Raw genomic sequence first — 14,001 nt, forward strand, 5'->3', positions numbered from 1 at the left:
CTTGGCCAACATAATAATAGAAGGTGACTGTAAAGTTGTGATTGGATAGCTTACAATGGAAGCTCATAAGAGAAATAGAATTATTGGTATCCAGAATGAACCACTTTTTCAAAGTAGAACCGCAAGTCAGCGAACAATCTAGTAGATATGCTAGCCAGGGAGGGTTGTATAAAAACCTTTTGGACTGGGGTTTGGCCAGTCCTGGGAGGGATTTGCACCAAGCACATTCTCAACAGTTGTAATTCTATATTTTCAGAAATGAGGTGTTTGTACTAGTCCTACATTCCACTTCTTGAATGTATGTTCTTTCTGATATGAATATATTCTTTATTACTGACAAAAAAATCTTCAATACAGAATACCAGGGTCAGGATTAGAATTGTAATATTCAATCTTCTTAGCATCTTGACAGGGTAGCAGCACGCTTTTTGCTGTTTTTCTTTGCATTATGCTATCCAAAACTCTGTATAATTTATAATTTTACCTCTTTCAGTAAATAAATACTTGTTATTACTGCTAAAAAAAATCTTGAATACAGAATACCAGGGTCAGGATTGGAATTGTAATATTCAATCTTCTTAGTATCTTGGCAGGGTAGCGGCACTCTTTTTTCTGTTTTTCTTTGCATTACGCTATCCAAAACTCTGTATAGTTTATAATTACCTCTTTCAGTAATAAATACTTGTTACTATTGCTTAAAAAATTTAAGTCTAAGGTGTCGGTCCTTCATGAAGCCATCTATTGTCATTATCTTAACTAAAAGTTCTTAGATTTTTTCTGAATTAGGTTGGTTGCATAACAAGATTGGTTCCACAGAAGGGTGTCCATCTTATTAGACATGCAATATATCGGACACTGGAGCTAGGAGGGCAGTTCATACTTCTCGGTTCCAGCCCTGTATCACATATTCAAGTAATATTTTTCTATTCCAAAGACTTTAATGCTCATGTTTAATTTATAGTTACCTGTTTCAATTCATAAGACATTCTTCTGGGTTCCAGCCCTGTATCACATTGCATATTCAAATAATATTTTCCTATTCTGAAGACTTTGTTCATGCTTTGTTTGTAGTTAGATGTTTCAATTCATTTTTACATTGTCCAACTTGTTGTACTTGCCTGTATTTATGGGTAAGGGATGAATTTACAGATTGTTTCTGTTGAATTCGTTCACATGTTAGTATTCTTTGGTTCCATAAATGTAACAAAGAGGGACTGGTTTTCCTTTTGCATTCCAGTTACAATTAGTGAAACTGAGGATATTACCAAGACAACAAAAGAACAAAACAAGAACCTTAGGCCTATCCCCGAAGAGTCATGTTCTTTATGGTGAATTATAAATTGAACTAGAACATGAACAGACTCATGAAACTACAGTGGGAGTAAATCCAAAATTAGATCTAACTGGGGCGAAAATCAAGGGACAATTAGGATAAGAAACTAAAAGATGCCTCAATGTGACCATTTCTGTTAACTTTGTTTGATAATTCATAGAAAATAAGAGATTGGGAAGGATGTCAAACATAAAATTAGAGCAGGATCAACGAGGGGTGCATCTGAAGAATTTTTTTTGTCCAAGAAGACCACTTCAGATAAAAGAAAATCTTTTACAAGACATCTATAAGACAACAATATTAGAGCACAGAGTGTTAGGTAGCTATGGAAAACCATTTCCAAATTGAGTGTAGTAGAGATGCAAATATTGAAATGGATGAGTAGTAAAATGGACATATAAGATGGTTTTTCTTGCTAGGAGACCATTTATCACTCAAGTAAGAACTGATATGCTGCAAACTGATACTTCACTGAGTAGTGAGGAATTATTCAAGTGTCCATAATTTGACAATTGATACTTCACTGAGTATTGGCAAAATGGCAGAATAAGATTCATGTGGCTGACTCCATAATTTGACAATTTTGTCTGTCTTATTATAATTAACATCCAATCAGTGGTCAGGAATTGCCAGTTACTAATATTGATGAAGATAAAAGCACCCCCTTAATATGTACAGAAATTTTTTTTATTTTGGTAAATAAAATGCAGAGAAATCTATGTAGCAAAAAGCCTCTACTTGGGGGGGGGGGGGGGAGAGTGATAGGCAATGGTGGAATTCATTGATTGTCAGGTGGGGATTTGCACTTTCTTTGGACCACGGAAGCATGCCTAATATAAGGTGCAAGGCGCACTAGGTTCTTGGCTTTTAAAAGGGGTTGCGCCTAGCCTAGGTGAGGCATAGGCCTTGAAGTGCACTCCTGTTCACCTAGGTGCACTTTTTTAAATCATGGTGTGGAAAGACAATGATATACCTATTCACTTCTCTTCTTGCTTTTTGCTTGGTGCAATCTATGATACCTGAATACCTGCACATACCTAGCATACTATTGCCAAACAATGATCTGTACCCAATATGACATAAAATACTACATGGACATGTGTAATTCATAAAATTAACACTTATAAAATATGTAAAGTGGAATGTATCAATTTATTTATTACAAAGAAACAACAAATGACACTAGAAGTTTGGTTAAATTTGGCAACTGGCAAGAGGGATGATGAAGGTCTGGGGATTAGGAGGGTGAGGGTGTTTAACAAAGCATTTTTGGGGGAAGTGGTTATGGAGGTTTGGGGAAGAGAGGAAGGCCTTATGGAGAAGAGTTATTGCTTATAAGTATGGCGTGGTGGTTTTGGGAAGGTATAATGAGTTTCATTCAGCCTTATTAAATTTTGGGAAGATGATTGGATAGGAATTGGTAGATTATGTGACATCTGTCCAAGGTTCCACAATCTTAATGAGAAAAAATATATCTATTACTCAATGTTTCAAATTTAATCAAGGAAGGGTTGTGTGGTGCCCATCTTTTATAAGACCTCTATTTGATTGGGAATTGGAGAAGTATAGAAATGTTATTTTCACAGTTAAATCTTATTACAACTTTTTGGCAAGAAATCAAGTGGAAAGATCTAATATTGAAAGCATTTGGGGGAATTTGGTTCCCCAAGGGTGGAAGAGTTTGCTTGGTTGGTTGTGCTGGATAGCATTCTAACACAAGACCATTTAAAGAGAAGAGGAATTCAGTTAGTCAATAGATGTCACTTATGTGGATGTGAAGAAGATGTGCTTCACCTCTCAAGATGCATTTGGAGCTTCTTTATCAGATTACTTAGATTAGTCTTATGGAATTCTAGAAGTCCAATGGAGATTTTTGCTTGCTTGGCCAGTCCATAACAGGAATAAGAAAGCTAAAATAGTGTGTTCATGTGTTCCCTTTGTGGCCTGTTGAGAGATTCCGAAAGAAAGGAACAGAAGAATTTTTGAGAATAAGGCAAAAATATCCAAAGAGAAGCTATGTTCAATAACCGGGAAAAGAATTGTGGAATTGATTATGATTCGTCAATAGTTCTCAGGGTTGGCAAGAGAATCTTTTAGGGATGTTTTTAGTCATCTTTGGAAGTAGAAGGGGGGTTTGATGTATTGTTATTTTGTTTTTTTATTTTGGTGATTTCTCATCATCCCCTTTGATTGTACTGTGATCTTTTATTAATGAACTATTTTTTGTATTTATCTTCAAAAAAAAAAAAAGATGTCAAACAGTATGATGGTAGTGTTTTCATACTGTTGTTAACATGTCACAGTACTCAAGTTTGCTTTCTACATTGAATGCTTCAAATCTCTCTCTCTCTCTCTCTCTCTCTCTCTCTCTCTCTCTCTCTCTCTCTCGTATTGATGCAGATCATGTTCTATGCAGAGTGAATTTGAGGGAATGGCAAACCATTTCCAGAGTCACCCTCACATTCGGTTGATATTGAAGTATGATGAAGCACTCTCACATTCCATTTATGCGGCATCTGATATGTTCATTATCCCATCAATCTTTGAGCCATGTGGCCTTACACAGGTATAACCCTCATATTCTTGATTGCAACTGCATAAAGGATGATAAGCCATGTGTTCTATTACCTGGAACCTATGATACCTGGATGACTGTAAATGCCTAGCACACAAGTGTTAGATATGATATTTACTGGATACAGCATCAGATACTGCATGGACACTTCTTGATGTACTCCATAGATTTAACACTTTTAAAATATGTAAAACTGTACAATTTAAAAAATTAAACCATGAAAAGACTTTAGCAATTCAGAAATTTAATTAAATTTGGAAAGGCACAAGTCTTCAGAAATGACACTTAGCTTCAATTAGTCAATATGAAAATATAATATAAACATGTTATATGCAATAATCGTACCTGTATTTGTGTCCAAGGCTTTAGGAATGGAGTTTCATATCCATATTTCTTGTATCTGTGTCATCATCATCCATATTTCTTAAGTGCCCTTACTTATTGGGACCCTCTAAATTTTCCCAGAAAAATCGTATGATCAACAAACTTTAGATGAGACACTACTTGGTCTCTCCTACCTACTCAACACCTCTACTACAAATAGTGTCTTAAGATATGCTTAATAGCATTAACAATTCAAAATATACATGATATGTTTTAACAAAAAGCATATGTTAGAAATGGAGAATTTTATTTCTGTTTCCTTTACCCTTTATGTATCGGTATCAATAACTGGGTGTCATAAATCAAGGAGCCATGACATGCCTATAAAAACTTGAGTGTTGATGGAGGAAAGATTTTCTCATTTAAGTTCATTATATATCTAAAGCTCCCTCTAATTATTTTACAGATGATAGCAATGAGATATGGTTCTGTACCTATTGTAAGAAAGACTGGTGGATTAAATGACAGGTTTGTTTTTTCAGTGAGTGCCTCTTTTAGTGTCTTTTTCATCTTCATCTTCTTCTTCTCTCTCTGGACCGTGTTTTCTTAAGCTACCCATAAATCCTTCTTCTTGTAGTGTTTTTGATATTGATGATGATACCATTCCACTTCAATTTCGCAATGGATTTACATTTTTGGCACCCGATGAACAGGTAGTAGAGTTTATGACTATTTATATATTCTCTTTTTTTATTAATTCATTTTCACCTTTTTTTAATCTTTCAACTATCTAAAATTTTCTTCTCTTTTATTTCTTTGATTTTGCAAACATCTCGAAAGGGAGTAAACAGTGCCTTGGAGCGTGCATTTAACCACTACACCAATAACAGTGAGAATTGGCAGCAGCTTGTTAAAAAAGACATGGCAATAGATTTTAGCTGGGATTCTTCAGCATCGCAATATGAAGAGCTTTATGCGAAGTCTGTGGCTAGAGCAAGGACAGCTGCAAATAGGACTTGATTCTCATCTGGAATTTGTTTGTTTGCTTTATTACATTAGCATTCCGGTTAAGGTCATCTAATTTTTTCCAAAATCCACTCCTTGCCCAAGTGATTAATCTGGATTTGGTTGATTTTTGCTACAAAGAAAGCCCAGAGATTGGTTGTACATTTCTTACATGAGGTCAAACCATTCTTTGTTCTTGATGAACTAGAGCAGCAATGTATATGGTATTCTTTCTTTACAGTGTTGAAGCAATTTCCTGGTACCTCAAAGTAGGTATTGCTGTTTGTATCTACCACATATAGCATTTGATCCAAATGTGAACTTGTAAAATACATATAAACTCTTCATCAATACTCAGATACGAATGAAAATTGTCAATAAAATACTTGATTAAATTTTCATGTACAGTTTGTGCTTATCCTTCCCTCCTCCTTAAGGCCAAAAGATAAAAACCATTCCAAATAAATGGCCTTCTTTTGTTCCATTTCTTATCGATTCAATATTTTGCAATAATTCATGGTTAAGTTTTATCGCCAAGTAACCTGAGCAGCAGAACAGAAGATAGAACAATGAGCTGAGCTGGGAACTGCAGCGTCAAACTCTTAATTAATAAATATTAAAGAAAAGAAAGAAGATGACAAGAAGAGACCTGGATTTAAAAACCAAAACAGATGAGAAAATATTCCGTCCGCACTACTAATACACAAAATTCACATCCTTTCCATGAATTTACATCACCAACAATAATCTCGCCTTCTCAATACAGTTTCTTCCCTCTGATTCACTTTCCAGGGACAAAGTTGGTTGCGTAGGCCCAGGCGTTGTTGTTGACAGGGTCAGCAAGGTGGTCAGCCAGGTTTTCCAAGGGTCCCTTGCCAGTCACAATGGCCTGAACAAAGAAACCAAACATGGAGAACATGGCAAGTCTGCCGTTCTTGATCTCCTTCACCTTGAGCTCAGCAAAAGCCTCAGGATCATCAGCAAGGCCAAGTGGGTCGAAGCTGCCACCAGGGTAAAGTGGGTCAGTCACCTCACCAAGTGGCCCACCAGCAATACGGTAGCCCTCAACAGCGCCCATCAAGATAACTTGTGTTGCCCAGATGGCCAGAATGCTCTGGGCGTGTATCAAGCTTGGGTTGCCCAAGTAATCCAGCCCGCCCTCACTGAAGATCTGTGCACCGGCCTTGAACCACACAGCCTCGCCGAACTTGACACCATTGCGTGCAAGCAGCTCAGGAAAGACGCACCCAAGAGCTCCAAGCATGGCCCATCTGGCGTGGATGACCTCCAGCTCACGGTTCTTCGCAAAGGTCTCTGGGTCAGCAGAGAGCCCGGCGGTGTCCCAGCCGTAGTCACCAGGGAATTCACCGGTGAGGTAGGATGGAGGCTCACCGGAGAAGGGACCCAAGTACTTGACACGGTCAGGGCCATACCATGGGCTGCCAGATGAGACAGGCTTGGGCTTGGCCACAGTCTTCCTCATGGTGACCCTCCCTTGGCCAAGAAGAAGTTCAGAGGCGGCGGAAGGGGCCAACTTCACGGCCTTTCCGGCCAGAGATGGAGAGGAGAGAGCCATTGTAGAGGCAGCCATTGTGTTTAATCTTTAACGGGAGCTGAGAAAAGCCTGTGCTGTGATACAACGATGGATTGTGAGACCTTAAATAGGAGTTGAGAGTTGAGAGCCAAGGGTCCTTATCCTTTGGTATCTGTATCTCTTCTCCCATTGGAGGATTGAAGTTGGAGATTTTTTGGAGTGTTTCCCAGTTGGCACTCCCTACACCACCAGTTGCCGAGATAATTTCTTCTGCCTTTACATCAGAGAAGACAATCCCAACTGCAGATTCATTTCTCCTTGTTCGGACGAATATGGATGTTCCACGTATTGCTTTTAGATTTCATTCATCTCTTCCTCCAGTAGGATCGGGACTGAGAGATGAAATTATCTTTGCATCTGGGCTCTAGGATATCTCCCACTAGGATCATTTTGTGTGGGCCTGTTATCACCCTTGGTGGCAGACCTTGCCTCCGGATTTTCAAATTTGCCCTTGGGAGCTTGTTGTAGGCGGGGTAGGGCTTTTCTTGAGAGAATTCCTCCCATTCCACTCTCTCTCTCTCTCTTACTTGACCGCCCCCATACCATTATGGTTGGTTGCCTGGAGATGAAATTTCAGGCTTTGTTTCTAGGGTTTCTAGCAGATAAAGGGCAAAAAGTAAAAAGCAATATTTTTATAAAATAAATAAAATATGATAACTTTTTTTAAAAAATATCAAAAAAGGGCAGGGCACTGTTCCTCGTCCCGACAGTCCATCCCTCTGCTAGAAACCCTTTATAATATAAAGCGGGGATGCATCGTGCTTGGTCCGACACACATGACGAGCTCTTTCTTTCTGAAAGCAGATACCGATTTTCTAATTAATCTTTGATCGTCTGTGAAAGAAAACGAAAATGCAGGCCATGAGGGACACTGTCTCAAACATTGCCGATTCGGCCATGGCCAGGGTGGACAAGACCAAAGAACAGGTTCGTTTCGTTCCTTTTTCTATCTACGCCGTGTAATCGATAGGAATCTCAACGCTTCTTTTGATTTCTACCTTTGAATCGTTTCGGCTTTATATAAACTCTTGACAGGTGAGTAGAATGACCGGTACCGGCGATAATCAGCAACAACTGGGTGATAGTTGAAAAACAATAACAGAACAGTGACAAAAAAATGCAAATAAGATTATGCAAACAAAGAGTAATTCCACTTTTCTTGATGGATCTAGCAACACTTGAACACAACCTTGGACTTCACAAAGCTGATAATACAATCCGAATAGGGCAGAACTTCTTCGAGGTTTTGATAGCCTTCCAATAAAGAGGATATTCAGTCGGTGTATGTTATAGTGTGTTCACAGGGATGATATCATTAAGCTACTCCATCAATCGTGTGGCTTTTCACATGTCCAGTGGATTCTCGTACACGTTGAGGATTCCAAATCGAGGGCCTATGGCCACCCGTTCCAACATCTCCCACTTGGCCAGTTAGGGCCGAGATGTTTGGTTGCTTCTCAATCCCATTGACACCACGTGCCTTTTAAAATCACTAACCCCAATGGGCTTTGCCAATGGATCAGCAACCATATCATTTGTCGGCACGTGCTCTATCAGATCACATTCCGTTGGTAGATATCATGAAGATATCGGTATTGCAAGTCAATGTGCTTTCCTTTTGAACCAATTTCTCCATTCTTTTTCATCTTGATGGCCGCTTCATTATCATTGAACATTCTGATAACTCCTTCAGGTGCACATGCTATTTTTAATTCTTAGAGGAACCTTTTTATCCAAATTCCTTATGATGCTGCTGTGTTGCAAGCTATGAACTTAGCTTCCATAGTATATTTGGCTACACAACCTTGTTTTTTGTTTGTCTAAGAAATGGCTCCTCCTCCCAGAAGGAAGATGAACTTGGTATAGATTTTCTATCATCTGAGTCTCCTGCAAAATCAGCATCATAGTAATCCATCAATGCTAACTGATCACAAGAGTATGCTAGTCTATAATCATTGGTTTGTTGTAAATGTTTTAGAATTCTTTAAATGGCTGACCAATAGACTTGTTAATGGGCCGAATGGCCCAACGGGCTGGCCCAACCCGGCCCCCAGACGGGCTTGAACATGTTTATAGGCCCGCGGGCTTAAACTTGGGCCAAAAAGCCTGGCCAGCAATAAATTCGAGTTGGGCGCAGGTTTTCAAAATAGCCCGGCCCCGATCCGACCTAAAATTAGACTTAAAATGGGTTATGTGATTATGCCCATTTGAATAAATTATTTTATTTAAGAATGTAAAACTGTGTTTTAAAACATAAAAGAAAGGGGGAAAATCATCTTGTAGGCCCATTATTCATTTAAATAGGAAAAAAACCATCTGAATTTTTAAATCTAATTTGAATAGAGAAAATTGTAATTCTTTTTATTAGGTCGGGCTTCGGGCTCGGGCTTTAGGCTTTTTATCAGGGCCAGACTCGGGCTCGGGCTCGGGCTCGGGCCTAGCGTATTTCCATTAATGATGAGAAAAAGCCCGGTCCGGTCCAACCCATGAACAGGTCTACTGACCAATGTGCAGTTCCTAGATTACTTTGGTATCTACTAACAAGACTAACAGCATAAGACAAATCAAGTCTTATACATAACACTGCATACATTAAACTACCAACTGTTTGTGCATAAGGAACATTCTTCGTGTAACTTACTTCTCTTTCATTTCTGGGTGACATGTCCTTGGACATTTTAGTTCCTTTGCAAATGGGAGTATCAATTCCATTACAATTTGTCATGTTAAACCTTTTAAGTATCGTCTATAAATAATTTTCTTGTGAAAGAGATAATGTTTTATATTTTCTGTCTCTTTCTATTTTTATTCTAAATACATAGCTAGCATCTACCATGTCTTTCATTTCAAAATTAGTACTTAACCAATGTTTTGTTTCATTTATCATAAATATATTATTACTAGCTATTAGAATATCATCAAGATATAAGGAGAGTATAATAAATGAACTCCCACTATTCATTGAGTAAACATAGTGATTGAATGGATTTGGGATAAACCCAAGTTTTGTGATGGAATTATGAAATGTGTAATACTTTGTTTCATGCCTTTCTCTTATTTATCCTTCTAGTTGTGTCATATAAATTTCTTCATTTAGCTTTCCATTTAAGAAAGCTGTACTTAACCAATGTTTTGCTTCATTTATCATAGATATATTATTACTAGCTATTAGAATATCATCAAGATATAAGGAGAGTATAATAAATGAACTCCCACTATTCATTGAGTAAACAAGGTGATTGAATGGATTTGGGATAAACCCAAGTTTTGTGATGGAATTATGAAATGTGTAATACCACATCCTAGAGGATTGCTTTAGTCCATATGGAGAGTTGTTCAATTTATATACTTTGTTTCTTGCCCTTCTCTTATTTATCCTTCTAGTTGTGTCATATAAATTTCTTCATTTAACTTTCCATTTAAGAAAGCGGTTTTTACATCCATCTGACATAACTCTAAATCAAAATGTGCAACTAAGGACATTAAAATTCTAATGGAAGTAAATCTTGCTACCGGTGAGTAAGTTTCATCATAATCTATACCTTCAACTTGTGTATATCCCTTTGCTACAAGCCTTACTTTGTATTTTTCTATAGAACCATCTACTTTTAATTTCTTTTTGAAGATCCATTTGCTTCCAATTGATCTTCTATTACTAGGCAAATATATCAGTTCCCACACTTGATTTTTATTTATTGAATTTAGTTCTTCATTTATGGCTTCTTTCCATTTTTCTTTATCGGGTGCTTTCATAGCCTTGGAATAGCTTATTGGATCATCTGTTGATTCTTCATTTAAGAAGGTATAATAATCTTTCAATTTGGAAGAGGGAAACCTATCTCTTTGAATTTTTCCTAATGTATCATTCTTTGTTGTATATGTTTCTTTTTGCATATCTTCCTTTTCTATTTAAAATAATTGAGTCAAGACAATATCATTTTCATCTTTTATTTGGTCCTCTAAGAACACAACATCCCGACTTTCTATGAATTCAATAGATCCATCAGATTTATGATTTATGAATTTGTAACTTTTGTTGTTTTCTAAATATCCTATAAAGGTGCATCTTATGCTTTTGTTATCTAGTTTGTTTCTTAGTTGACTAGGAACTCTAACATAGGCACTAGAACCCCAAATTTCAATATTATATAGGTATGGTTTTCTACTTCTAATTTGTATTGTTTAAAATTTTCTAATACCTCATTTTCTTTTAATCAAATAAACATATCCAAATCTAGAGCTATCATCAATAAAGGTCACAAACTATTCCATTCCCTTGCGTGTCTTGACATTTAGTGGATCACAAACATCTGAGTGCACAATATCTTACAATTCTTCAGATTTTCTTCCTTTATTAAATGGTAATCTAGATGATTTTCCACTAAGACATGGTTTACAGTATTTAAAGTTAATTTTCACCTTAGGTATTAAGCCACTTGAAGACATCCTCATCATTTTGTCTTTATTAATATGGTAAAGTCTCATGTGCCATATATAGGCATTTTCATCCACATTATGCACAATCAAAATAAGCAAAAGAGACATTCACTTTATTAATAAATAAATGATACAAACCATCAAACTTAGTTCCAAACAATAACTCTCCCATGTTTTCCAATTGACACTTTTCCTCCTCTAAAATGAACCTCAAAACCCTTTTCATCCAAGAGGGGTACAGACGAAAGATTTCGCCTAACACTAGGCGCATACATTACATCATTTAAGATCAGATTTGTATTTTCATTGATGACTATTTTCACTTTCCCAATACCTAGTTCATCACTATAGCTATTATTTCCCATGAAGATCCTATGTTCGTCTGACTTCATTTCCTTCATCTCCATAAATAGTTCCTTGAATTTACATACATGGCAAGAAGAACCCGAATCAATGCACCAATCAACATAATCAATATCAGTAAGTAATGATTCAGAAACCACACAGATGATATCTTTCTTTGCTGATTTATTATGATTGTTATCTTTATTCTTCTTGTTTTGATAACAATTATATTTGGTATGGCCTGGTTTCCCACAAATAAAACATTTGCCTTTAGTTTTCTTGAACTCCTTTGAAAAAATAGGTTTATTATGATACTTCTTTTCTTTACCTTTTTGGTTCTCAATTTTTTCAGTAGTTTTATTAGTATCAATCGGACTAGTGGCAACTATCAATGATGATGATTGAACCTTTTTGCTCTTTCGTTCAGCTTCCAGGCCTAGCAAGTTTGGTAGGTTTTTCATATTAATGTCTCTTCCAGAAAGATTTAAGGCAACTACCACATTTTCCCAAGAGTTTGGAAGACTATGCAATATAATAGACACCTGAATCTTTTCGGGGATGGGATTCTCAGCTGCTGCTAATTCTTTTGCAATAACATTCATCTTATTAATATGATCTATCATTGAATCTCCATCTTTCATCTTACAAGCATAATATTTTTCTATTAACATTTGAACATAGGATCCAGTTACCTTTCCATAAGCTTCCTTAATTGCACCAAATAATTGTTTAGCATTCCCATATTCTTCAAACAAGACTTCAATGTCTGGTTCCATAAAAGTTAACAAGCAAGAACGGGCTGTTTTATTATCTTTTAGGTATTTCTGACAGGCTTTTCTAACAGCCAATGATGCATCATCATCAGAAACAGAGGGAACATCTTGTTCTACTATTTATTCAACATCTTCTTGATCTAATATAAGTCTGATCCTACGTTTCCAGAGAGGAAAATTACTGCCGTTAAGTTTTTCAGTTTTGCTTAATTCATTTGCTGTTGCATATCCAACCATTATGTCTATGAATAAACAAGGAAGCTTCAATCAAAAATAAAATGAAATTTATAGTGTAATGGTAAGCTGATATGATTAACTATGATTAACAATTAACTGAAAATCATATAAAGAAATCAGCTTTCTTAAAATTTGCTATGTAAGAATGAGATTAATATTTTACCCAAGATAAAGCAAAGAAAATTTGTAGAAGCACAAAATAAATGCTTAGCACACAATAGCACAGAATAGGCTTCGGTAAAGATATCAATCATACCAATCAACAAGCATTTAGGATAAAAAAAAAATTATTAAATACTACCTGAATGTTTTCTCAAAAGGGTTGAAACCCTAAGTGTAAAAAAAATTTAGAAAATACCCGGATAGATCTCTGTAATAGAGATCTCAAACCTCTTATGCTTTAACTGATGAAGGAAATTTGGCCCGACCTCGTCATTATGCAATACGTGGCAAAGGCAATAACTCGGCACAACAGCCCGCCCAAGGCGTGAGCATCAAAGGGAGGAACCAGCGGTCCGAACTCCCTACCAGCAATCCAAACTCCCTACAAGGAGCCCGAACTCTCCCTTAGGCCCCGAGCCTCACACAAGGCAATGACCCAAACTGGCCCGCCCCACAACAGTTCAAGACATTCCCCTATCCGAACTCAAGAGTTCACCTCGCTCACCACTCCAGCACTTCGCCTCTAGGATGCCAAATTGAACAACCATACCTCGCTTGACACCGAGATAGTCCGTACCCAAGGGCGGCGCACCTGACTGACCTGGGATCTGATGCTTGACAACCACACTCAAATGGCCACCTGCCACCGCCACCTGCTACCACCATCTCCAGTTACAAAGACGGCTCCGACAAAGAGAGCAGTGGTGGTTCTGTCCCAGCAGAGGTGATGACACCCGAACTGGCAGGAGCACAGAGATAGTCATACCCGACCTAACAGAAGCCTCGGAGTGAGTGCGTGAAGTGGTTATAAAAGGCTCCCTACCCCCCAAGAACAAGGTATGTGAACTTTGTGCCATCTAGTTTTATCTTGCCTTTGAGAGAATACTAACTTGAGCTTCAGAGTTCCCTCATCTTCTCCGTTTCAGGCTCCCCGTTGCTCCAGTCAGAAGCAAGGTCGTTGACAGCTAAGACCAGCCAGATTGTGCACCATCAATTGGCGCCGTCTGTGGGAACGCTTCTAAAATCCTCCCTCTAAAACTCTCATAACCTCCTCTCCTTTCAAAAAAACTCCAACACCCATGGCTTCTTCTAGCAATGCCGGACGTGGCACAGAAATGAACACCACCGGGGAACAACTCCAAGTCCCCATGGTGTGCATCGAACAGTTCACCATCCCTCTTCCAGTGGATGGGATCCCTAGCTTGAATGCGCCACA

At 37.6% G+C, this 14,001-nt stretch overlaps 2 protein-coding genes and 1 long non-coding RNA gene across 5 annotated transcripts in view; 2 read left to right on the top strand and 1 right to left on the bottom strand.

The window, feature by feature from the left end:
• Positions 1-5,644, top strand: part of LOC148862070 (putative starch synthase 4, chloroplastic/amyloplastic) — a 36,201-nt gene extending 30,557 nt beyond the window's left edge. For all 3 annotated transcript variants that reach the window (XM_088983808.1, XM_088983807.1, XM_088983810.1), the window contains 5 exons: positions 787-912; positions 3,750-3,899; positions 4,699-4,760; positions 4,870-4,945; positions 5,073-5,644. In XM_088983808.1, coding sequence (XP_088839934.1) covers positions 787-912; positions 3,750-3,899; positions 4,699-4,760; positions 4,870-4,945; positions 5,073-5,252 — 594 coding nt within the window. In that variant the 3' untranslated portion in view covers positions 5,253-5,644. The remainder of the gene's footprint in view (positions 1-786; positions 913-3,749; positions 3,900-4,698; positions 4,761-4,869; positions 4,946-5,072) is intronic.
• Positions 5,645-5,799: 155 nt separating this feature from the next.
• Positions 5,800-6,870, bottom strand: LOC148862071 (chlorophyll a-b binding protein 2, chloroplastic-like). Its single transcript, XM_088983811.1, has one exon. The coding sequence runs from the start codon at positions 6,826-6,828 to the stop codon at positions 6,019-6,021; it is 810 nt and encodes a 269-aa protein (XP_088839937.1). The 5' UTR covers positions 6,829-6,870; the 3' UTR covers positions 5,800-6,018.
• Positions 6,871-7,600: 730 nt separating this feature from the next.
• Positions 7,601-12,246, top strand: LOC148862072 (uncharacterized). The gene is made up of 2 exons (XR_016112788.1): positions 7,601-7,758; positions 12,041-12,246. It is a non-coding gene; the product is annotated as an uncharacterized LOC148862072 (long non-coding RNA).
• The last annotated feature ends 1,755 nt before the right edge of the window (positions 12,247-14,001 follow it).

Source organism: Nelumbo lutea, chromosome 4, assembly GCF_056320005.1.
Source record: "Nelumbo lutea isolate HS-2025 chromosome 4, American lotus-T2T, whole genome shotgun sequence".
Lineage (NCBI taxonomy): Eukaryota > Viridiplantae > Streptophyta > Magnoliopsida > Proteales > Nelumbonaceae > Nelumbo > Nelumbo lutea.

What these genes read in the sequence shown, in the direction of transcription:
- LOC148862071 (XM_088983811.1), bottom strand. Translation starts at nt 6,828, where the DNA reads ATGGCTGCCTCTACAATGGCTCTCTCCTCTCCATCTCTGGCCGGAAAG.